This window comes from Thalassophryne amazonica, chromosome 3, assembly GCF_902500255.1.
Source record: "Thalassophryne amazonica chromosome 3, fThaAma1.1, whole genome shotgun sequence".
NCBI classification, from domain to species: domain Eukaryota; kingdom Metazoa; phylum Chordata; class Actinopteri; order Batrachoidiformes; family Batrachoididae; genus Thalassophryne; species Thalassophryne amazonica.
Genome location: NC_047105.1, coordinates 132,714,668 through 132,738,901, shown reverse-complemented (window position 1 = coordinate 132,738,901; position 24,234 = coordinate 132,714,668). Strand labels below are relative to the sequence as shown.

The following is a 24,234-nucleotide window of genomic DNA, read 5'->3' as shown; positions in this document are numbered from 1 at the left end:
CAGGTGATCCCTGTGTACGTGCATGTGCTCCCTGTGGCTGCAGGCACCCCTGCTTGCTGAGAGTTGCACAGAACAGAGGCAGTATGTGAGCGGTTCTGCGAGCTTGTCTCCTGCGATGTCCCCGGGGACAGGCGCTCTCCTCCCCATCCGCTCAGCAAGATCCTGCTGTTCGGCTCCACAGCGTCTCCTCTGACAGGTCCAAGTCCACATAGGACACAGCACAGAACCAGAACCAGAACTCTGAGCCACATTTCTCTGCGGATCATCCAGCGCCAAAACAAAGGATGGATGAAGCAGGCAGCCAGTTTATGAAATAAAAAGTGTTGTAAGAACAGGTTTGAATCTCACTGGAGAGGACAAACTGCCACTCGTGGAAAAAAGGACAGCTTAGAACTTGAGCTGAGTTCATATTATTAGTGACTTGAATCTGACCTGTTTTTGTGTGCCTGCATGTGATCCAGTGTACACTTTAACAAATTACAAGATGGACTTAATCTAGTTTTATTAACCCTCACCACATAATGTGGTTGTTCAGCAAAATATATAATTAATTTAACAAAATATACAATTAGTTGTATTGTATTTTATAGTATATTCTAGTTAATATTTAAACAACTGAGGTATTTGGGGCCGTTGACAGAACTAGATTAAGTTATTATAGCAGGGCATGTTCATTCAGATTTGCAATTCATGGATGTTTTGTATAAGAGTTATATTGTATATTGTAGCCAAATTATATTGATGTCAATTACAATTGCAATTTCAGGGGCACTTCCAAAATATTAAAAATAACAATAAAATGATAAAAAAAATGGCTGTTTGTGCAAAATTTAGTGTTTTTTTGGGGGGGTAGTGGGGAGATGCACTCCAAAGGGGTCTCACCCGGGGAGTAATTCAGTGTAGAACTGCCACTGCAGCACAGGGTCTGCATGTGCACTCACCAGTAGACTGCTTGTTCTACAATAATTAAAAAAAATGGCTGTTTTATCTTGTGTGTTAGACTTATGAAAGAAAACCTCAGATTGTATTGTTTTGTTAAAATATAAGCTGTAAAGAACAGTAAGACTTACTTGTTTGAAGGCCACAAGGACCTCCTGTCTCTGGCTGAAGTGTCTGAAGAGAAGGTGAAGAGCACCAGATACAAGCGGGGGATAGTCGTGCATGGTTAGGTGCAGCAGGACCCTGAGAAAGGTGCGGCCACCGTGGTCATCAAGGTCGAGCGGAGTGTTATCTTCACTGAAAAGGCAGTCAAAAGTGAAATGCTTTTCATATCACTTCACAAAACCACAAGTTGCTCTGAGACACAGAAAAAAAGATTTTCAATTATTTTAGTATTTTGGATGGAAAATTGTGTTTGAATGTGTTTTGAGTGCTCTTTAGTGTCTGTTATGCACACAGGAATCTTCAAAAGGAAGACTGGAAGAATTCATTCATAGAATAAAATCAGAATGATCATTTCTAGCTGTGTGGCAGGTTTTGTAAGAATAGGGTTCAATTACATGCTGAACTGTCTTTAAATTTGTGATTCATATTGACAAAATTGATAAACTATCCAGGAAGGAATATAAATAGGCTTATCATTGCACAACTACAATAACAAAGTCGCATCCTCAACCGACAGAAAAATGAAGCCAATGCTGAAATGTTCCACCTTACAGTTCCTTGAATAGTTGTTTCCCCGGGTGCCAGACTGTGGCTACCCACTGCCCCTAGTGGCTGGAATGTGTCTAACTGTAACTGTAACAGTTAATTGTACAAATAAATCATCAAAGAATTTGGTGTTCCGGCACCGGTGTTGAGTGATATTTTAGTCAGATTTAATTTATATGCTAGCACCAGAATAGGGGCACTGTTGCCTCACAGCAAGGTCATGGGATCGATTCCCACCTGTGGCCTTTCTGTGTGGAGTTTGCATGTTCTCTCCATGATTGCATGGGTTCTCTCTGGGTGCTTGGGCTTCCTCCCAGGTTAGGTGGATCGACCCTCAATTGGAGTAAGCGGTTGAAGATGTGTGAGTGAGTGAGTGAGCACCAGATTAGCACTAATCAACAGAAAGCTTGGTGTCATTAGGTCCACTGATAGCATGTGAAGGCAATATGCAAGTAATATGCTTTAATACTGGAACCCAACTGCTGCTTATTCCACAAAAATATGCATAAACCCAACATTTCCCTATCCTGACCCTCAAAATCCAAAGTACTGCACATTTTCCATTTGTCCTTGAACTAATCAGACCAGATCAGCTCATTCAAGACTGTTCAACTGCTCAGTTAGCTGGCTCAATTTCAATGTTTTCAACAGAATACACTGCGAGAGACATCTGCTCTGTTATACATTAACAAAAGATACTTTTTAAAATTTGTCCGTCCTAACATATGACCCAATAGCAGTGGTGGGCACAGTTCAGCTAATCTGATACCAGATAATTATCAAAGCTAATGTTTTTGTTATCGGTAGAGCTGAAACAACTAATCAAGTTAACCGATTAAATCGATTATTAAAATAGTTGTCAACTAATTTAGTCGATCGATTAGTTGCTAAATAACTTTGTTTTACCGCAAATGTTTAATTTCTTCCATATAATCAACTGAGCTTTGCTTTGAATCTTGAACCAATGAAGGAGTGCTTCGAGCTGCTGCTTCGTTGGTTTCATTTGTTTTATTTCGCTTTATCTTAATTTTTCCCCACTAAAATCCTAAAGAGCATATGTCTGTGAGGAATATTTACCTTTTTATGTTAAACTGACCTGTTATGGTCTTCTGAAACAGTTGATAGATGTATTTTATGCTAATGCCAATGCTAACATGTTAGCATGTTTATGGCATTTTCAATGTTAAAGTTAGCATTAAGCTGCTGGCATTTCAGCATGTTTGTGCATTTGTTTTCTGTATAATAATTAATGGCTCAGCGGTTGTTGTCGTAAAAGAGTAAAATGTATTATAAATTCTAACATTTTTTAATTTATTTTTATTTAGATATTAATAATAATAGCAACAATAATAATAGTAATAATAGTAATAATAACTAATAATGATACAATCTAATTTTAGAGAAAGAGACATGAGTCACATGTGTCATTGTGAAATGACCACATAGTTTACAAAATATACAGAGAATGTTGCACATATAATGAGTCAGGCTACAGTTTTTGATTTAGGTTTTATGGTTAACTGGTTATGCTAATTGCTCATTTGCAGCAACAAAAATACCTATTTTTTTCACCATATATTTTATAACATTTATATGTTTCAATGTTGTTTTATGGCAACTCAGCACTTTGATAAAGCAATGCCATTTGAAATAATTATTATTTTTGTTCTTTATTATAAATTGTTTTATTCTTTATTATTTTATATTTCAACAGCGAAGGGACATTTGACGATTTGTTGATTTTCAAGTATTTTAAGTTTTCAAATAATATTCTGTTGTTAAATACAATGACGGAAGGAGAGAAAACATTTTTAAAAAACTTCCCGCTAACCTGATTAATCGTGTCTAAACCCCATCAGATTCATCGATGATCCAAATAATCGTTTGTTGCAGCTCTAGTTATCGGATTAGCTTTTCAAATAAAACCATCATCAGACCAATTATCTTCCAGTAATTTTAGTTCCGATAACTTTCAGTCTGATAACATTTTTTTTGCTGGTAAAATGAAGAAAGTTTAATGGTCAAAAACATTTGTAAACCCTAAAATAAAACATTTTAGTCCATCTGTTGTGTGTTTGTAGCAGACTGGTTGCCTGTCGCTTGCTGATGATGTCATCATTAAGGGCAAAATGTGATTGGCCAGTCGACGCAGGGAACATTGTGGGTAGTGTAGTTCAGGTTCACTTTGGATGTTACAGTGAGTGACTCCGCTTGACACAAAAACAAAACAGACTAATTTTAACATTATTTTATTTCTTTGTGGCTGTAATTTAATCACCAAGACTCGGTGGGGGAGAGGAGCTCTTACGGCACGGCTGTGTGTACAGAGGGACTTTTCTTCACATTTAGACACTGTTTTGGATAAAAAAGACGCTTTATGTGGATTATTTATTCAGATGAATCCCACTGAAACTAACAGGTAAGAATTTATATTTATTACATGTATTTTACTCTGCTAGTCAATGCATTAATGGACGTATTTCGGTTGTTTAAGCCGCAGGGTTCAAAGCATGTGAAAAAAGTGGCAGCTTTTTATCTTGTAAATGATGGTGTATATAATACCGAGATAAAATGTGACTCCTAATACTGTGTTTTACTGCTTCTGAAAGATGATGACAGTGTTTGAGGTTTTTTTTTTTAATTTATTCATTTTTCGTGTGTTTTTTGTGTTTGTGATCCTTGAATTTACCCAGCAACCCCTGCAGCATTTAAAGTGAAACTGGTTTATCAGAAGCTGACAGCGTAATCTGATGTGGCCGCGTCTAAATCAATACTAAAAGTTATCGGTTATCTGCAATAAAGATAAATTTTTTAGTAGTTTATCAGTTTATCGTCATAAAAGATAACTTTTCAGTTATTTGATTAATGGTTATCGGAGCTAACTTTTGGTTAGCTGTGCCCACCACTGCCAAATAGACTGAACAACACGTTAACAAATGGGAAAATGCTGTTTATTAGTTTCACATTACCCTCCTCCAAAGATCCCCTCTGCTTGCTCCTCAATGTTCTCAAAGTCCAGGTTTCCTAGAGATCGTTAAAACACACATACAACAACAATTAATTAAAGGGAACAACTTAAATAAGGACGAGTTCAAAAATAATGAAGCCTAACTGCTGATTTGCATTGCATTTGTCATGAACAAGCCATTATTTTGTTTAGCACCATCCAGATTTATCTGTGAGTTGCCTATAGTCTCTTTGACAGGTACTGAAAATTTCATGGAAAAATTCTGCACGGTTCCAGAGATATGCATGAAATTTACCACAAAAATAGCACTTTTTTCATCAGTGTTGTGTGACATTGATATTTAGCATTAACATTTAAAGTTGAATGTTAAAGAAATAACCTTGTATTTTGTCAGTTTGTTTGTTTGTTCTTCATACTAACACACAGTAATACATTTTTGTAAAGGTAGAAATGTCATTTCCTTGAGAAAACATCATGTTTCTAAAGCAAGGTAAAACTGTCACAAGCGTAACGCTGAGAATAAGTCCTTGATATATTTATGTCAAAACCTTACCTATATTTCCTACTCTGCTTCAACAGAATAATTATATTACTTGTTCAATAATACCAGGAACTAATGGACAGAATTTCTTTGTTTCAGGCTTCTGCAGACTAAAGAAGATACTCTCAACTGTTGTTGCAAGCGTTACGCGCTAGCACATTATAATATATATAGTATAGTATATAGTATATAGCATATGCACTGATAATTTCTAGCAATGACTGAACCGAGACCAATAGAAATATTGAAACGCTGAAATATAACCATACCTAAAACAATAACATTTTACAAAAAAGGCCACTTTTAAATTTTGATGGTTATGTCACACTTTGGCTTAATTATTTTTGAACTAGGCCATAATTATTTCACACAAGTGCAAATTTTCATTTTGCAACCTTAAATGTCATTATGCCTTTGTCTCTCATTGACCAAACATCACACAACAAGAACAAACATAAAATCTGCAGCTTTGGTTTTAAACTTTATTTTTCAATTTGTTATATGAACACAGAACAAGTAGGTGCCAGGACAATTACAAGCACAAGGTAATGCAGGTACAGTAAAGCATGAAGATATGCAGTACATAGTAACTTAAATTCTACTATACAGAACTGTCAAGAGACTCTGTGTTTGTAGCAATCCTATCTTTCCCAGTATTCTTCTCCTTTCACAATATATAAAGTCACAATATACAGTGCCCTCCAAAGGTATTGGACCCCTTGGTATTTCATATTTTAATCTGTTTATGCCATTTCAAATACAAAAAGTAAATCAGGCTTCTCAATGTAAAAAATTCTAAAATTATCTTCCTTAAACTCAAACTCAAAGCAAATCTCTACAACTTGATGTAAATATAAAAGCCAAGATGATGGGTTGCGTAAGTAATGGAACACTTTGGTATAATACGTGTAAATCAACAGTTTTATTGCCAGTTTTCTTCAGAAAAGTCAGGGGATGAATACATGGACATTTCCAAGTCACTGAATATGTTTTGGACTTTATTTACATCAGTTATGAAGAAATACAAACAGTATGGCACTCTATGGTAAATCTGTGTGGAGTAGATAGTTCTCAAAAACTGTGAGTGACTGTGCAAGACGGAGCAGAGTGAGGAAAGCCACCAAGACACCCAGACAACCCAGAAGAAGCTATAGACTTCTGTGGCTGCGACTGGAGAAAATGTGCATTGTGCAAGCTTTGCATTTTATATCCCCAGTTATAAAGCTTTGTGATGAAGTGGTACAGAGGAGGATCAAATCAAATCAATTTTATTTATATAGCGCCAAATCACAACAAACAGTTGCCCCAAAGCGCTTTGATCAGTGAGTGCTCGAGTCATAAGCAGCTGCTTATGTCTCGAGAAGCACCTGGATTTTCATCTGGAACAGGACTCTTTATTCCTTTTACAAAGATGTTACAGGTCTGTAAATAAGAAAAAACAAAAAAATCTCCTTTACCCAGCTCATAAGCTGAACATAAATCATCAAAATGTATTAAGTTCCCAATTTTTTTTTATCCTACAGAAATAAACAAACTGAACTTGTTTTCAGTTTGTCTTCAAGAACAGGTCTTCAGTTCAGAGGGTCTTTTGTCCTCTCTTTATGTAGGAGGGAGGTGCTGCTAGGCGGGGCCCCTGACTAGTACTTGGAAGTAGGGGGCATAATAAGGGAACAAAAAGAAAAAAAAAACTGAGGTTTGGTGGCTAAAAAAAAAGAGTCACCTGCATTGGTCCATTGTTTCACCACGAATTTTAGGAGAGGTCATAGGTCACACATCAGTCTTTAAACTGGTTGCATAGGAGTGTTAACTAAAAAGTCTTACACTTCTGAGACACGGGGGTGCTTCTTTCCAGAGAAGTGACAAAAATTGTTACTCATCCATCATAGGATCCTCTCTCTCTGGCCACTGGAACACTTTATCTTCTCCTGATAGTCATTGTTGCTTCCCGCTCATTGATCTTCTGCTCTGCTCCAAGGTAGAAGTTTGTTGATTTTCTCCACTGTGACATCTTTGGATTTTCTTGTAGCGGGACGCTGTGACCATGAAGCCACGCCTCCTTAAGTCCTCTGCAGCTTCTTCAGATTTCCTGTGCATAACCATGACTCAGTCAAAATACATCTTGTTCAATGGAGTTTGGAAGCGGATCCTCCTCTCCTTGAGCGCATTCTTGATGAGGCTATACTCTTTCCTCTTCAGCTATACATTCTCAGCATAGCTGTGGTCAAAATGCACATGTCTCTACTGAAATACCAATTCAATTCTGAGGCTGTTGTATTATTCTTTCATACACTTAAGAATATTAATGTTCTGCATTTATAAAAAACCTGTTCTGTAAAATAGTTCCTTTAGTATTGTGATCAAAAACATGTATTTGAATCTCAATTTTGAGGCTGTTCTGTAAATATTCATTCATACACTTAAGAATATTCATGTTCTGAGTTCATAAAAAAAACTTGTTCTGTAAATAGTTCTCTTACTTTTGTGATCAAAATCATTTATTTGAATCTCAATTTTGAGGCTCTTCTGTAAATAGTTTTCAAATAAACAGCAAATATAGCAACTTCTGATCAATTCATATCAATTTCAGACTTAAAATAATGTACTGATTTAAGCCCCAGCCATTTCGGGTAAAACCACGCCCACGTCCGGTTTAGACCTCGCCCACTATGAGTACAGCTACGGATACAGATAATTTAGATGGTTGAACAGATACAGATACAGATACAGATACAGATAGTGGTGTACTCTCTCAACCCTAGTTGTTACCACATGAGCACTCCTCCAAGTCTGTGATCTACTCCTGGAGTAACTTTTGATTATTTAGCAGCTGAACGAGGGTGTCCTTGACACCAATGGCCCATTATTCTATGCTACATGAAACTGAAGATAATAAAAGGGAACACCAGGTGGCAGCAGATATCTAGATATTGCTTGAAACTGAAGATGATAACTGCACATCAGAAAATAATGAAAAACCAGAGAAGAGGTAAAATGCTAAGATGTGATACCAGAAAAGAAGCTGGGAATTGCAGGGAACAATAGACAAGAAAACAAGTGATGCAAGATATGAAGCTGGGAATAATGCTTTGAGAACACAAAGAGATGGGAGCAGACAGAAGATAAGAGCAGACAGGATCTGGGAACAGATGTGAGAAAGAGAGACTAACAAAGAGGCGACAGGAGACTAAAACAAGTAAAACCCCAACACAGACAGAACCACAACATAACCCCCCCCAATACCTGGCCCCTGTCAGCCCACAAACAACCCCCTCATCCCCCAGGAACAAAGGACTAAACCAGAAACACCCGAGGACACGAGACAAATACGGGAGCCCAGTACCAAGAAACAAAGAAAAACCACAAACACTGAAAAAAAAAACACAGGGTGGGAGGCAGGGGCCGGACTCATGGAGATAAATTTGCCAATCCGGGGGGATCCACCCAGAAGACCGTGGAATGACAGCCAATGACTAACACTGGGCAGGAAAGGCCCGCCAAACAGGGGTGACCCAGACTGAAAACTAGAAGATGGAGGAAAAGAATACACCTGGGCAGGAAAGGCCTGCATCAGACTGAAAACCAGGAGACATACCAACAAAATCATGCCTGGTCAGGAAAGGCCTGCCAAAAGAAGGCAGAATGGTCTGAAAACCAGGAGATGAACAAACAAAACCATGCCTGGGCACGAAAGGCATGCAAACAGAGGTGTACTGGTCTGGACACCAGGGGACAACAGAACAAGACTAGTCTGGAGACCAGAGGTCAACTGAACAGGGCTGGTCTGGAAACCAGGGGATGAAAACACAGGAAAGGTATGGAAACCAGAGGATGACAGAACAAGACTGGTCTGGAAACCAGGAGATGAATAACCAGGGCCAGACTGGGAACCAGGAGACAAACTGGTCTGAAAACCCATTGACAGAAAAATGGGACTGGTCTGGAAAGCAGGGGATGAAATGGTCTGGAAAACAGTTGACGAAAAATATGGGTCATGCCCAGGCAGGAAACGCTTGCTCAACAGGGGCACACTGATCTGAAAATCATGAGATGCAAATATCCTCCCACTCCTGGACTTAGAGGACCTGCAAGACAGTGGTGGGCTGGCCTGAAAATCTTAAGCCAAATCAGCCTTGTCCTGAAAGCCAGGAGGTAAGCCTACATTGTCACAACAACCATGAGATACAATTACATTATTAGGACAACCATCAGATAATTCAATATTGTTATGCTGGTACCAAAATGACCGGTAACACCATTTACCCGGATCGGTGCCCACTGATGGCTGGTAGCACAGCTGAATGAAGTCCCCACTGGAGGCAGGAGGGTGAGCATTCGACTCCTCAGAGTTCTCCACTGGGGACGGGACGGCGACATCCAATGCATTTGTGTACTGGCAGAGTCCAGGAAGTCACTGAAAGCCTGGATCTTTATCTTGATACATAACAACTGCAAATCCAGACACTCTGATCCCCAGTCAGCTTCTCTGGCTTTTATCTCCCCAGTCACACTCACCAACATGAAGAAGAGGTCAAACCTCTTCTTCTTAAAGATACTCTCATTAGGAGTCACAACAGCAGATCATCCATCGTCAACTCACTCTGTCCTCTGCATCATCTTCTGTCACCACAACCTGCACGCCCTCCCTCACTACATCCAGAACCCTCCTCTTTGGCCGACCTCTTCTTGTCCTACTGGTTGGCTCCATCCTCAGTTTCCTAAAATTGTCTTAAATGGTCTGCAGTAATATAGCGCTTTTCCGTCTATATCAGAAGCTCAAAGCACTTTACAGTAATGCCTCAGATTCACCCATTCTCACACACACACACACACAAACACCGATGTCAGAGTGCTGCCATGCAAGGCCCTCACTGCACACCATAAACAACTTGGAGATTAAGGCCTTGCCCAACGGCACTTAGTGAGTTTCCAGCCAGACAGTTGTTTGAACTGAGGATCCTCTGGTCTCAGGCCCACTGCTTAACCATTAGACCATCACTGTCCCTTCTCCCTATATTTCCTAGGTAACGCTGCTGCATATGTTCAAAACATCTCAATCTCATCTTTCTGACCTTGGCCCAATCCCATTTCTCTTCCACAAGCCCTAACCCTTGCTATGAAGTGCGTTTCAGTAGGCAGGTAAGTTCAGGAACGGAGTAACAAGCAATAGGATATGAAGTCTTTCCCTAAGAAATGAGACACAGGTGGTTAACTCCACATCATTGGTTGTCTCATGGTGGCAAGGAAGATGGATGCATCGACTCATTCAGTGTCCATTGATTAATTTGACAAGTGACATTGTGATGCATCACTCACTGCCTGCGTGCATCGATTTTTTTCAAGGCACATTGAATGCACCATGGACAGAAGCCAGAAAGCACATTTCTACCACAACAAACATGTTGACATCAACAGCCTTTTTGCTTAACGATTCCCTTATCAGTCCTTCATTTCGGGACACCGGAGCAGCCGTTGCTTTTGAGGCTGTTTAATCGGGAAAATGATCATTTCTCTACATTGACTACAGACTGCAGTGGGTCTGCTTGAAGCAACGAAGCAGCGCTTCGACCCAATGTTCGCTGGGTCTCTGCTTTGCTGGTTTTCAGAAGTAGCAAGTCTGTAATTCCTTCATTAACCTCTCTCAAAGCCATTTAGAGATGTCAATTGTGAGTCACCTTTATGTGGATTAAAGTCACAAACTGGGACTCTTTTCTTGTTGCAGGCAAGAAATTAGAATTGTCCTCCGTTCCACACCAGAGTTTTACAAGAGGGTTCTCTGGCGTGAGCACCAGCCTGTGCGTAAACTGAAGTTGTCCATCAGGTAATGGAAACAATAATAATAATAGTAATAATAATAATAACAGTAATCATAATAGTAATAATAATAATAAAAATATCCTTTGTTTTGTGGGACCAATTGTGCAGCTCCAAAGAGCTGTGCAGATTTCAGTTGGAAGTAATAAATTCAGAGCGAATCACGGTTTTAAATCAAATGGCATCTCTTTCCAAATGTTATAATACAAACAATAAACTACATCCGACCAAAACCGGGTTTTTTTTTCCCCCTCAAAATGAGATGGCTTGCATTTTTTATGAATTACATCCTGACGTACAGCACAGCTGCAAGAGCTCAGCTCCGAGTCTATGGAGTTACATTTGTGTCATTAATATCTGAAAGGAAATGCTTTTGACAAAAACTACAGATTTTGTTTATTTCCATTTCTATCCAGAGATCAAAAATCCATCTTGTACATCAAGGATCCAGTGACCATGTAAAGATTTTATTGATTTTTATTTATGTCCAGAGAACAAGGATCCAGTGATCAATTTCATATGTATTTACTTTAAGACTCAATAAAATGTTGTTGACATAGAAAACCTGTAAAGCCTACTTTTAGTACACAGAAAATTCACAAGAGGTATTGATTAAGGAATCAATAAAAAATTGGATTGATAAGCGGAATTGATAATGGCATCGATATCGATAAAATCTTATCAATGCCCATCCCTAATCGTATCACACCAAATTGCATTGTATCGCATTATGAGGAATTGAATCATCATCAAATACATATCAAATCGCATCAAATGGGGAACCTGGGTGAATCGTATTGCATCGTATCGTCAGTAACGTCATGTATCGCTATATGTATATATGTATATCGTAACGCTGGTAGTGTATCGAGGTGCATATCGAATCGTTGTCAGTGATGAGTTTCACATGCCTAGTGCAAACCAAGCTTGGTTTAGGCTTCATCAAAGGTTTCAAGGATCTTTTTCATCAGTGGGCCTGACACACTGTCAAACATTGTTAGGTCAATGAAGGTGAGGAACAGCGATTGGTGTTACTTTCGTCACTTGTGTATGACAGTAAAGACCACCAAAAATTGCTGCTTGGGTGGCACCTGTATCCTTATTGTCCTTATTGTATTGTATTTTCTTAAAAAGAAGACATGAAAGTTCAGCTAGATACAGAAGGTATATCTGAGATGCAAACCTAGATTTGGTGTTTCGGTCAAAGAAAATCCTCCTCTATACATCTTCATCATGAAGCTGTGTAACTGTGGATACAAAATACAAAACATGCACTGTGCACAATTTCTCCACTCACAGCCACAGAAGCCTATAACTTCTTCTGGGTGTCTTGGTGGCTTTTCTCACTCTTCTCCTTCTTGCACAGTCACTCAGTGTTTGAGAACTTTTTACTCCAAACAGATTTACCATAGAGTGTCATAATGTTTGTATTTCTACATAATTGATGCAAATAAAGTCCAAGACATATTCATCCATCCATCCATCCATCCATCTTCTACTGCTTAGTCCAATTAAGGGTCATGGGGGGCTGGAGCCTATCCATCCTCTGACTTGTCTGAAGAAAATTGGCAATAAAAGTGATTATTTACCGGTATTATACCAAAGCGCTCCAATACTTATGCAACCCATCATCCTGGCTTTTATATTTTTAATTAATTTATTTCAAGTTGTAGAGACTTCCTTTCAGTTTTGTTTAAGGAAGATAATTTTAGACATTTTTATGTTTTGTTTTTGAAATGGCATAAACAATTTAAAATGTGTGAAATATCAAGTGTTCCAATACCAGTAGGGCAGTGTATGTCAGACAGTGGAAAAAACAGAATCTTCCATTGACAGCTGGGTGGACTGTGGGTATGTCTGGCAGTGACAAACAGGCAACAGTGCAAAGATTCAAATTTTGCTCATAAAGAAAGTTGCAAGTTCAATACCATCTTTTGTCCCTTTGAGCTCTGTTTAATGGCGCTAAATCAGACTATTTGTATTACTTTATTATTCCATTTGATTTGTTAACATTAAAATGGCTTAGTACCTGGCATTTGTGGAATTTGACCTGAGATGTTATTCATTCCATTCTGGCTGAAAGGCTCTGCTTGTTGGTTGCTCTTATCAAACTCCCGTTTAAAAATACATAGCAGGCAGGAGATCCTGTAGTCGAGTCGCACATTCAAAATGAACTGAGAGAAAAGAAGTAACCTTGTTAAGACACAGATTAAGTTTTTTTTTTTTTTTTGCCTCACAGATGCATCTATTTGACCTACCTGCAAAATCTCTATGATTTTGAGCTTGGTGTCCATGACCATGATATCTTCTCTCTCTGGTTCAGTTTGGGTTTTTACTATGTCTCCTTCAGGCTGTTGAGTGGGTGTGGTGGGCAGTAAGCCACCTCCTCGGAGTACTACCTGGGTCATCAGCTCACCCACTCCATGAAAGGACTTCATCACATTACTGCTAGCTGCAGTACAGGTACAAAGTAGAAAAGTGAGTAAACTGCACTACTATCACCCCCCCCCCCCCCCCCCCCCCCCCCCCCACACACACACACACAAAACCAAGCTTGCGTCCTGCTTCGTACATCATATTGTGAACATATGTCAGTGAATGTCATGATAATGGTAATTTTTGGCTTTTCATGATGTCCTTGAACTGTTCTTTTGTCAGATTGATATGAGTACACAGCCTGCATCATGAATAACTTTAAAAAACATGAACTGGGTACACAGGTTTGAATTTATTTTTGATCTTCTCTAATCCACACAGGGTCATAATTATACATACAGGCACACATATATACATACACCACCACTAATAATTGGCTAGATTAGATTAGCTAGAACTTTATTAATCCCTTGGGAAAACTCCCTCAGGGAAACTGAGGTTCCAGCAGCCTTGGATAGAAGCATAAAGGGTAAGAGCACACAGAGTATCAGAAGCAGAAGTAAAAAATAATTAGCAAAATGTAAATACAAATATAAATACCAGAAATACTGTCTTACTGGCTACTACTGTGCCTCTCCTTCCCGACCTCTGTCTTCCTGTTACTGTTGTGTGGGCCGCCAGAAGAGGAGGTACTGCTGGCCCACCACCAGAGGGCGCCCTGCCTGAAGTGTGGGCTTCAGGCACCAGAGGGCGCTGCCGCCAAGGACACAGCCGGGGTGACAGCTGTCACTTATTATCTCAGGACAGCTGTCACCCATCTACACTTCATCAGTCCACACCAGAAATACCGGACGTCATCTCCACCTCGTTGCCGAGATATCAGCTACCAGTAAAGGTAAAACTGTCAGCCGTTGCTTTTGTCTTTTCTGACAAGTGTTTGTTACACAGTGTTTGCAGTCAGTTCCGTGAGTGCTCGCAGCCGGAGGCTGAGTGTGAGAGACGTGGAGAGCTGACGTCTTCGCTCCCCACGCTATTCTGTGATAAGTACTCTCGACTGCTGCACGTACCTGTTTTCTGGATAGGAGGTGGAGGTGGTATCTCCACCAGCGTTGTTACTGGGTGTACACACACCCACCTCTGATTGTTTCTGCTCCTCGCCAGCAGTACCAGATCCGACGTTCAGAGACGGTGGCCACCTGGGGATTCGGGACTTGGCGGCTCCAGTATTCTCCTGGTTCGGTGGCGGAGGAAATCATGTGGTTCCGGTTCTTCTCAGGACAGACGTCTTCTATCCTCGAGCCTGCCCACACGTCCCCTTTGTTGATTGACTATTATCTGACATTCTGTAATCTGCTGTTCTTGGTTGTGCTCATTCACAACAGTAAAAGTGTTCATATTTTGACTCTTTCATTGTCCGTTCATTTACGCCCCCTGTTGTGGGTCCGTGTCACGACACTTTCCCAACAGTTACTCCTCCTCCCTGTCTGTGAGCCTCTTCAGTCTGTGGCTGAAGAAGCTCCTCTGGTTGCTGATGACGGTGTGCAGAAGGTGACTGGCATCGTCCATAATGTCCAGCAGTTTGTCCAGTGTTCTCTGCCATCGTCACCAGAGAGTCCAGCTTCATGCCAACCACAGAGCCAACCCACCTGATCAGTTTGTCCAGCCTGGATGTGTCCTTCTTGGATGTGCTGCACCCCCACCCCCAAAGCACACCACAGTGTAAAATAGGATGCTGTCTGCTACAGAGTGGTAGAACATCCACAGGAGTCTCCTGCAGATGTTAAACGATCGCAACCTCCTCAGAAAGTACAGCCTGTGTGTAGTCCAAAAATTTTCAATAGGGTTGAGGTTGGGCTTTAGGAAGGCCATTCCAGAAGCTTCATGCTAACCTGCTTTATCCAATCTACAACCAGTTTTGATGTGTGCTTGGGATCACTGTTCTGTTGAAACACCCAAGTGTGGACAAGTTTCAACCCCCTAGCTGATGATTTAAGGTGATGTTGAATAATTTTCTTCATTATTCCATCCACTTTGTGCAATGCAGTAGTACCACTGGCAGCAAAATGACATCAGAGCATGATGGCTCCCCAACCATGCTTGACAGCTGGTACAGTGTTTTTTGGGTTTGAAAGCCTCACTTTTATTTCTCCATACATACTTCTCCATTGCTATTGTGGCCAAATAGCCCAATTTTTGTCTTATCTGACCAAGTTGTCAATGTTGGAGCAGTGGCTTCTTTCTTGGTTGGCAACTTCTCAGTCCATGGCGATGTAAAACTCACTTCACTGTGGACAGTGATGCTGGTGTTCCAGTAGTTTCCTGTACATGGCAGGGCTGAGCCTTGGTTGTCCCTGGATATCTTAACCAATTTCCTCTTATCTGAGGGTGACAATTTGGGTCATCTTCCAGGCCTTGGCAAAGTACTGACACATCCAACTAACATACTTACATGCAATTGTTTGAAATTCCTGGACTCAGCCATGAGAAGTGAGTCTGTGTGTGATGAAAGTGTTGAACTTGTAGACACATTCACTTGTCTCAGCAGAGACATACATATCTTTGCATCCTCGACCTTTGAGATCCAGAGGCCCCTGGGAAGAGTTTTTTGGAGTCATGAAATCGCTGAACACAGGTGCTTAGAGATGTCAATATCTTTTCAGAAGAACAAAGGTCCAGTCCTTAGGGTTCTGGAACTCCCTGTCTTGCTGTATGGTTGTGAGACTTGAGACCAGTGACCTAAGATAACGACTGGATGTCTTTAGTACTAGGTCTCTTCAGAGGATCCTTGGGTACAGCTGGAATGACTTTCTATCAAACAAGCGGTTACTAAGAGAGACTAAGGATGAGGAGTAACACCTGCATTGTGAGGGAGCGTCAGCTTTGACATTTTGGCCAAGTAGCCTGTTTTTCTATGCATGACCCAGCACGTAGGTGCCTGAGTTCTTAGGACCCCATTAGCTGGAGAAGATCAAGGCGTTGCCCACGTTTCACATTTCACAGATAGATGGTTATTTTAGAAATTTGAGATTGGGCAGATTGTCTGCCTTGGTGGTTTCATCACCAGAGCACTTTGTCAGTTTCCTTGTGTCCTCCCTGTGGCTTCCTTCTGTGGCGGATTTTCTGTCTTTTACTGTATTTCTGTTCTGCATCTGTTTATGTCAACCCACTGGTCTCTTAGAGACAGAGCACGCACCTGTGCTCAATTCCTTACTCCCTCGAGTCTCGTCAGAGAGCTAAGCTCGTTTCCTATGACCTGAAAACGGCTCTTTAACAGATACATGGAGTGGACAGTAGTGGTTTGTGAGTCAGATCCTGCTTTCCCTGTTTGTTCTGTTTTGGCCTCACTTCTACTGTTTTTGGACTGGTTTAAAAATAAGTAAGTAAATCATTCACCTCTCTGTGATCACGGTTTCCATTTTGGATTCTTTCACTGAAATCACTGATAAATTTAGCTTTGCTGACATGAAAAATAAGAACCAATCATACAAATATGCATGTCTTCCAACTTGCTTGTCAGCTTCCAGTTATTCAGGTTGTGTGAAAATTTGGACACTGCCATTATAATCTACTAGTGTAAAACAGGCTCGTTTGCAGTACAATCATATTATTGTTTGTGCATCCCCATGTTCATTGTTTAAAAAAGCACCAAGGGGATGAAAAGTAGGGCACGAGGTCCTGGTTTGTCCTTGCTATATGAATTTTTCCTTAAAGGTCAAAAATAACAATAATAATAATAAAAAAAACAATTATGAAGGGAGATCACTTTAACATAGAATGTTTTTTTCATGATTTCTAAAGTTAGTAAAGTTTCCAAAACACTCACCTTTGTTTTCGTCTCCCTTCTCTGCCTTGTTGATGGGGTATATGATACTGACATGGATACAGTCTAAAATGTTCAATAATATCTTTGTCAGGCGTAGTAAATCACTGAAGCTGTAGAAACCAAAATAGATAAGGTTCCTTGCAAGGTTCACGACCTATAGAATGAAAAAAAAAACAGTCAGAATTTTTGACTTTGTTCATAGCGTTGTGGTTTGTAGTCAATACATCTCTGAAATTATTCATACCTCAAAGGTAAGCTTGTTTTTCTCCTTATCGGAGAAGGGCATGTTCTGTGACACCACCTCTCTCAGGTAGGTTTCCACAACATCCATAGTGAGGGAGAAGCGCTCTTTGACCTCATCTCTGCTGGTACCATCATTATCATAGCTGAAAGGGTTTAGAGAAAATCAGACACACTGTAAAAAGTAAACACAAGCAAGGAGAGAGCAAAGCCAAGAGAATTTTCTTGGGGATTGGGCGCGACAGGCATGAAGTCACCTCTGATGACCCCCAATATTTATTTATTAAGGTTCAATTTAGTCCTTTCTGACTGCAATTTGACCAGAGGTAGTGGACTAGCAGTTATTGTACTTGTTTCCAGTACAGAAGGTTCCGGGTTCAAGCCACCCCTGCCTATTGTCCATGTAATGTGGAGCTGCATCAGGAAGGGTAACTGGTGTAAAACTTGTGTCAAATCAACATGCAGATCTGCTGTGGTGACACAAAGTGACAACAAGGGAGGAGCTGACGGGACTTACTGAGTGAGTGCAAGCTGACCAGGTTATTCAGACCCAAACTATTCAGCATTTTATCATATATAGGCCCTGAGCCAATGTTTCCCAACCACATGTAGAAAGAAATAAAAAAGAAATAAAACAATCAACCCAGAATGCGTTGCGTGGTTAGCGTCAGTTTTTTAACCGATAACTGCACTTCCAGTAGCATTAATACAGTCAGAGATGTATTAAAAGGTCAGAGATGGCCTTGAGGTGTGTGTGGACAATGCTCTCAAAGGTCTTCATCACCACAGAGGTCAGGGCGATGGGTCTGTAGTCATTAAAGCCCCGTTTACACATATACGGTTTTGTCGGCAGGTAGTACGTAGACCGAAGTTCGCGGTAGTTCCGGCTGTTTTCCCGGTGGAAAGGGGCGGAGCATTTCGCCGTTTTTTTGACTGCCGTACTATGCGCAAATACGCGGATAAAACACCGCTAAATCCGCCAAATAAAGTGGCATTTTGACGCCGTAGCATCCTGCACACGTCAGGCAACGGGGGTTAATACCCAGTTCTATCCTTTACAATCGCAGGTTAAGACGCGAGTGAGAACGGCGGTGTTCTGCTGCCGCCGATAATGCCCTGTGTACCGCAGGTTTTTATCCAGGCAAATCCTGCGTTACTCCAGGATCTTTTGCATATAGGCACCGCCCCAGAGTATAATAGGCTGAAGCAGCAGGAATACATGCCTCTGTCACTGCAGGGGGAGGGAGATCATCCTCAGCCTTTTCTTCTCCTTCCTTTCCCCCTCCTCAACGTGTTGCTCCGTCTCCACCACAGGCCTCCCCTCTGCTTCTGAACCAGACCTCTTGGTGAGTCCCTGCCGCTGCCAATTTTCTTTTATATCTTTTATTTTATAAAAATATCTGGAGCTGGCCGCGAGTGCATGCAGCGCGCTAGGGTTTTTATACTGACCGCTGCCTATCGGCCGTTTGGAACGCTGTTTTAACCGGGAGGTGGCGTTTAGAACGCCGTACTGTCCGCTAGCGCCGCCGTTTTGTCTGCCTCTGTTGCAGGTTAAAACACCGTTGAGGATGCCGATGTGGGCTCTATCGCCGTTTTACACACCGTTGGTTAGGGATACAACGCCGGCCGCCAATTACGGCGGTGTAAACTGCGGCACTACAGGAAGGGGCAGGATGAAACGGCGATTAAAAAGTATCAAACGCCGTTGTTTGCGTTGTCTCCGTCGTCACGCAAATTCTCCGGGAGCGCTCCCGGAATTATTCGACATGTTGAATAATTTTTCCAACGATTCCCGCTAAAGCCAGAACTAAGCCACGCCCCCTAGTGCCGGCGTTAAACAACGGCGTGTGATCCTTAAGACGGCCAAAAACTCTTCCGGGACGCTTCCGGGAGCTCTTACTGTCTATGTGTAAATGGGGCTTAAGTCCTGAAGTTCTTTGTTTTTGGGGGATGGGGATTATGGTGGAGGCTTTGAAGCATGCTGGCACCTGGTATGTCTGGCAGAGTGGGGGAGGTTTGTTTTGTGGTTGGAAAATCTGTCTGAGTCTTTTCCAGACAGAAGTGGAGTCACTGGTTGAGAACTGAAGGTGGATTTTCTCAGAGTACAGTCACTTAACCTCCCTGACTGCCTTCCCAAACTTGTACTTAGACTCTTTAAACCAGATCTTGTCCCCACTCTTGAAAGCCTCCTCCTTTTGTCTCCTCAACTGTCTGAGTTTATGACTGAACCAGGGATTGTCATTGTTATACCTCACCGTGGTTCATGATAGAATAGGTTATATGATTACAAAATGCATTCTATGTCCTCAAAGGTACAAATAAGTGTTTGATCTAAGACGTTTTCTCAACTTTTGCAACAGTTTCAATCATCATCTTTGTCTTGCTCTTCCCTGACCACAAACTTGTTCAAAATTTGTTCACCTTCTTTTCCCAGCTGTACTGGAGCTGCAGTATAGGAAATAAAATTCTCCAGGCAGGTGGAGACAGGTATCATCAGGTCTTGTTGTCTCACACTAGAAAGGAAAGTGTGATTGCTTGGATTTCAGTAACTACAGGAGTATTACATTGCTCTCTGTTCCAGGACACACTGTAATTAGACTACTCCAATCCCTGAAATGCAAAGAACTGTCACTAAATTCTGTTCAGAACTGTCGGCCCCAACCTAGTGCTGCAAGATCTCACTGAATGAAATCATGAGTATCATGCAGCAGTTTTTTGCACCTGATGTTGATAAAGCACTTGATTCGATTGACTGGCCTGCTCGCTCATATATCCTGGACAGTGTCTGCTCAGTCTTTCTGTACATGGGTGTCATGACAAATAGAATATAGATCCCATGAAATACATACATGAGGATCCATATTTCACAGTGTTAAATGGATCCCCCCACCCCCTGGAGAAAAGCTGACACCTGCTTTGGTTAGGGCCCCTTCATACATAATACAAATGTGGTCAAATTGCGCATGAAGCAGTGATGCAATATGTGTAAAATCGTAGCTGCCTCCAATGCCTCGTACACCTGTTCCTACAACTATTTGTGCACATCAGCAGCTGAAAGACAGAGAGTGCCCTGTGAGAGTCCATTCGATCCTTCTCGCGGCAGGTGTCAGTCAAATTCCAGGTGACACACATGAACATCAAACACCGCTCGCTTGGCACTTAGAAAATGTGTGGCCATTTGTGCTGTCAGCACGAAAACAGTCAGCAGGCGATCACTTTCAAGCTGGATGTGAAATTTGTTTAAGGTCTGAGCACACACAGCACAGGGAGGTGCCTGTCAGCTGATCGCAGCACACTGACAGCTAGATGACAGCTCAGTGCACATGACGTGTAACATTACAAACACAGAGACCACAGCCAGGGCAGGTATATAAATAGCTATGACAATTCCTACATACGCAATTACATAACAAATAACGAAAATGAATAACCACATAACACAGAGTGACATTTTGGTCTGGGTGCTGAACGGACAAGCTGTGTCTGCTTACAGGCGCGGCTGTTCGATCTCTGCTCCTGGACGTCCCAGCTGAAGAATGTGCACCGTGTTTTGAAGGACATGAACGTACAACATTCCTCCGTGAGGTGTGTGTCTCTGCTTGCTGTCCTCACGTGGAAATACATAAAACATCTTTCGCATTTGCACCAGGCTGCAGTGGCTGCACACAGCACACCTTGGCAGCCTGTGGCTGGCCCAGCAGATGTGGACATGATAAGAGCAACCTGCTCCATTCATATCATTTCATGACTGTATGTCTGTGACCATGGGTCATCTACAGAGGAACAGACGGTTCACACTTGTATTGTCTGCTCGATAAGAGGGATTCAATAAAATAGTGTGTTTTTTATGATGTGTGTGGTTTTATTGTTGTACTGTAATATGTCCATCTCCTTATTGATTTCAGGCACTGTTACAGGCCAGCAATGGTAGCGCAGTGGTAAAGTTTCTGCCTTGCAATCAGACCTTTTGTAAAATGCAGGTTCGAATCCCGTGGGTGGCATGTATTTTTTTTCACAGCAGCTGCGCGACGTGGTTACACATGCTCCAGCTCCTCGCACTGTGTCCCTGCTGTGACGTCACAGCGGGATCGTTCACGCCTGCCCGTCAGCTTGATGATTTCGTGGTTTGCACAAACGAGCTGTTCCGCCGTGATTTGCCCTGATTTGTACTTATTCATACTATGTGTGAAGGGCCCTTAGCAACATAACCTGTTTCAGACTGGTGTCTGAAACAGGGAGTAATAGACTGTCATCAGCTTCATGCTACAGAATCCGTGGATAAGCCCAAGGCACCAGTGGGCCTCAGACCCTGGATAGGACTTACGACTGCAGCCGATGTTAATTTTCACAAAATGTTTGACTTAGCTGATCAGGCATCTGAAACATCCTGAGAATTTGCACGATCTCAATCTTTACCAAAATTGGACCAACTTTAATTTTTGACCCCTGTACAAACTGAAACTGATCTTTGTCACCATTTTTGCCATTTCTACTCCATAACTCCAGAACATTCAGTCATAGATAGTCCAAACTATACCTTTATGGAATCGTTATGATTAGACAAATAATGTGGTATAGTTTTCAAGATGACTGGAGTATTTTTAAATTTTGACCCCTGTGTAATTCTTTATTGACCCCTGTAGCTTATTAGAGGTCAGCTCCAAGATGGCTCCATATCTGAAAATAAACATTAGTTAATTCCAAATTCCATGCTTTTATCACAAAATGAAAATTGTTTTGCTATGCCGCCCCACTAGTAAGAATGGCCTAAATTAAAAAAGAAATGTTAACAGTATTAAAAAATAAGAAGTTGCAGCTTGTCTGCTCTGTGTCAGCCTCATGCCGTCAGATCTCAGAAGCTCAGCAGAGTGAAGTCTTGTTAGTACTTGGATGGAAGACCACTTTCGAACACCAGCGGCTGTGTGTGTTTCTCCAGGTAAAACTGGAGTTGTGTCAGGAAGGGCATCCGGTGTAAAACTTGTGCCAAATACCAATGCAGATCTGGTTGTACCTGCTGTGGCGACCCTGATCAAAAAAAAAATGGGAGCGGCCGAGAGGACGGTACCATTAAAAATAAGAAGTTCTGGTGTGGGCCAGAAATTTCATGACGTGTACTGATAAGGGTTAATATTGTAAGACTGATTTTGCCTGTTCTCTCGTGAACATTTTCACTCCATGAAAGGCAACCCCCTTTCCACACACATACGTACACAATCCAGAAAGTACACAAGACAAGGACTCACTCATCAATAGAAATCTTTAGCGGAATCTCTGACCATAAACGGGCGTATTTGACAGGTGTGACCTGCTCCTGGGGATCACGGTCCACATGCAAGTGCAGCATTAGCCGACAGAAAGAAGCCCGGAGGTCATAGAGCAGGTCCTCATCAGACATACAGTGCAGGATCAAGTCCACGTCCAGCTGTCCAGAGATCTTATTAATGGCAAGGTACTGGCGGTCCAGACACATCCGGGCAAAAAGGTTCAGCTGGCATCTGATAAAAAATAAGAGAAATAAATCACACACCTTGGAAGTGGAGCACTGAAGCAGAACTTTTTGTTCAGCAGTGAGAAGGTATTTAATGAGAAACATTAAATTTTTTAAAAATTTGAAACAGAAAAGGCAGAAGTGACACAGAAATTCACACAACAAAACATCGCAACTTTCCGCGTTACATGCAGCGGTCGTGTGCGAACATATCTTTGATAGTGAACTTTATTCCACACTCTCCTGTCTTCTGTGACTGTTTGACAATGCACATTCAGTCTAGGTTTTACTTGTGTGCCTTTTTTTTGGTTTGTTCTGACTGCCTCAGCAGATACAGCAGTGCACCTGACCAAAAACAGCAGTGCACCTGACAGCAACTCTCTGAAAACACACCATGGCAACATATTTGGATTCCACCATCAACTTTGTCTTCTTAGATTTTTATAATCCAGGGCCTGTATCCTTGAAGCATCTCCAAGTCCTCTCAAACAGCTCCTAACTTAGCTTAAAATTTCCTGGAAAGGAATATTCGCCTAAGAGTGAGCCAGGAGGTGTCTGAAAGCAAGTCTGAGCAAGGAGGGGACAGAAACTCCTATCTTTGTAAGGAGGCGGAGTTGACCCCATTGCTAGGTATGACGCGGTCCTCTAAGAGCTGTGATTGGTTGTTGCAGAAAGGGGAGGAGAAATAAAAAACAAATGCGCTCTGTCCTCCTAGTCATGAATGGACAGTAAAATCAACCAATGATATCACCCAAACTGCATTAAGACAAGTAATCGTGAGGATAACTTAATGTTATGATGATGAAACTCAGTACAATTACAAATGAATTGTTACACAGCTTGAAAATGTTTGAATGTACCTCATTCACATGCCAAATATCTATATATTAAACGCGTGTATGCGTGAGTTTAGCTACTATGTTCATTCTGAGTACATAATTGTAAATACATTAAAAATACATGCATGACATAAGAAAGTGAAAACACTTATTTCCATTGTGATCCATTTAAAATCAAATGACAAAATAGAAAGAATAATAAAGAAAACAACAATATTAATAATACCGATAATAATAATAATACCAATAATAATAAAAAATAATGACAATATTAACAGTGTGTATATGATAACAAGAATATAAACAATTTATAAACACATTAAGACAGTACAACCCCAATTCCAATGAAGCTGGAACGTTGTGTAAAATGTAAATAAAACAGAATACAATGATTTGCAAATCTTCTTCAACCTATATTCAATTGAATACACCAAAAAGACAAGATATTTAATGTTCAAACTGATAAACTTTATTGTTTTTGTGCAAATATTTGCTCAT

General features: G+C 41.1%; 1 protein-coding gene across 1 annotated transcript in view; it reads right to left on the bottom strand.

Annotated features, from left to right (window-relative positions):
• The window catches only part of LOC117507641 (inositol 1,4,5-trisphosphate receptor type 1-like), a 535,403-nt gene that overhangs the window by 369,195 nt on the left and 141,974 nt on the right, over nucleotides 1-24,234 (bottom strand). The window contains exons 20-26 of the mRNA XM_034167459.1: nucleotides 22,653-22,904; nucleotides 17,414-17,555; nucleotides 17,170-17,323; nucleotides 13,229-13,422; nucleotides 13,000-13,144; nucleotides 4,620-4,674; nucleotides 1,071-1,236 (exon numbers count right to left, since the gene is read on the bottom strand). Of these exons, the coding sequence (XP_034023350.1) occupies nucleotides 1,071-1,236; nucleotides 4,620-4,674; nucleotides 13,000-13,144; nucleotides 13,229-13,422; nucleotides 17,170-17,323; nucleotides 17,414-17,555; nucleotides 22,653-22,904 (1,108 nt within the window). The remainder of the gene's footprint in view (nucleotides 1-1,070; nucleotides 1,237-4,619; nucleotides 4,675-12,999; nucleotides 13,145-13,228; nucleotides 13,423-17,169; nucleotides 17,324-17,413; nucleotides 17,556-22,652; nucleotides 22,905-24,234) is intronic.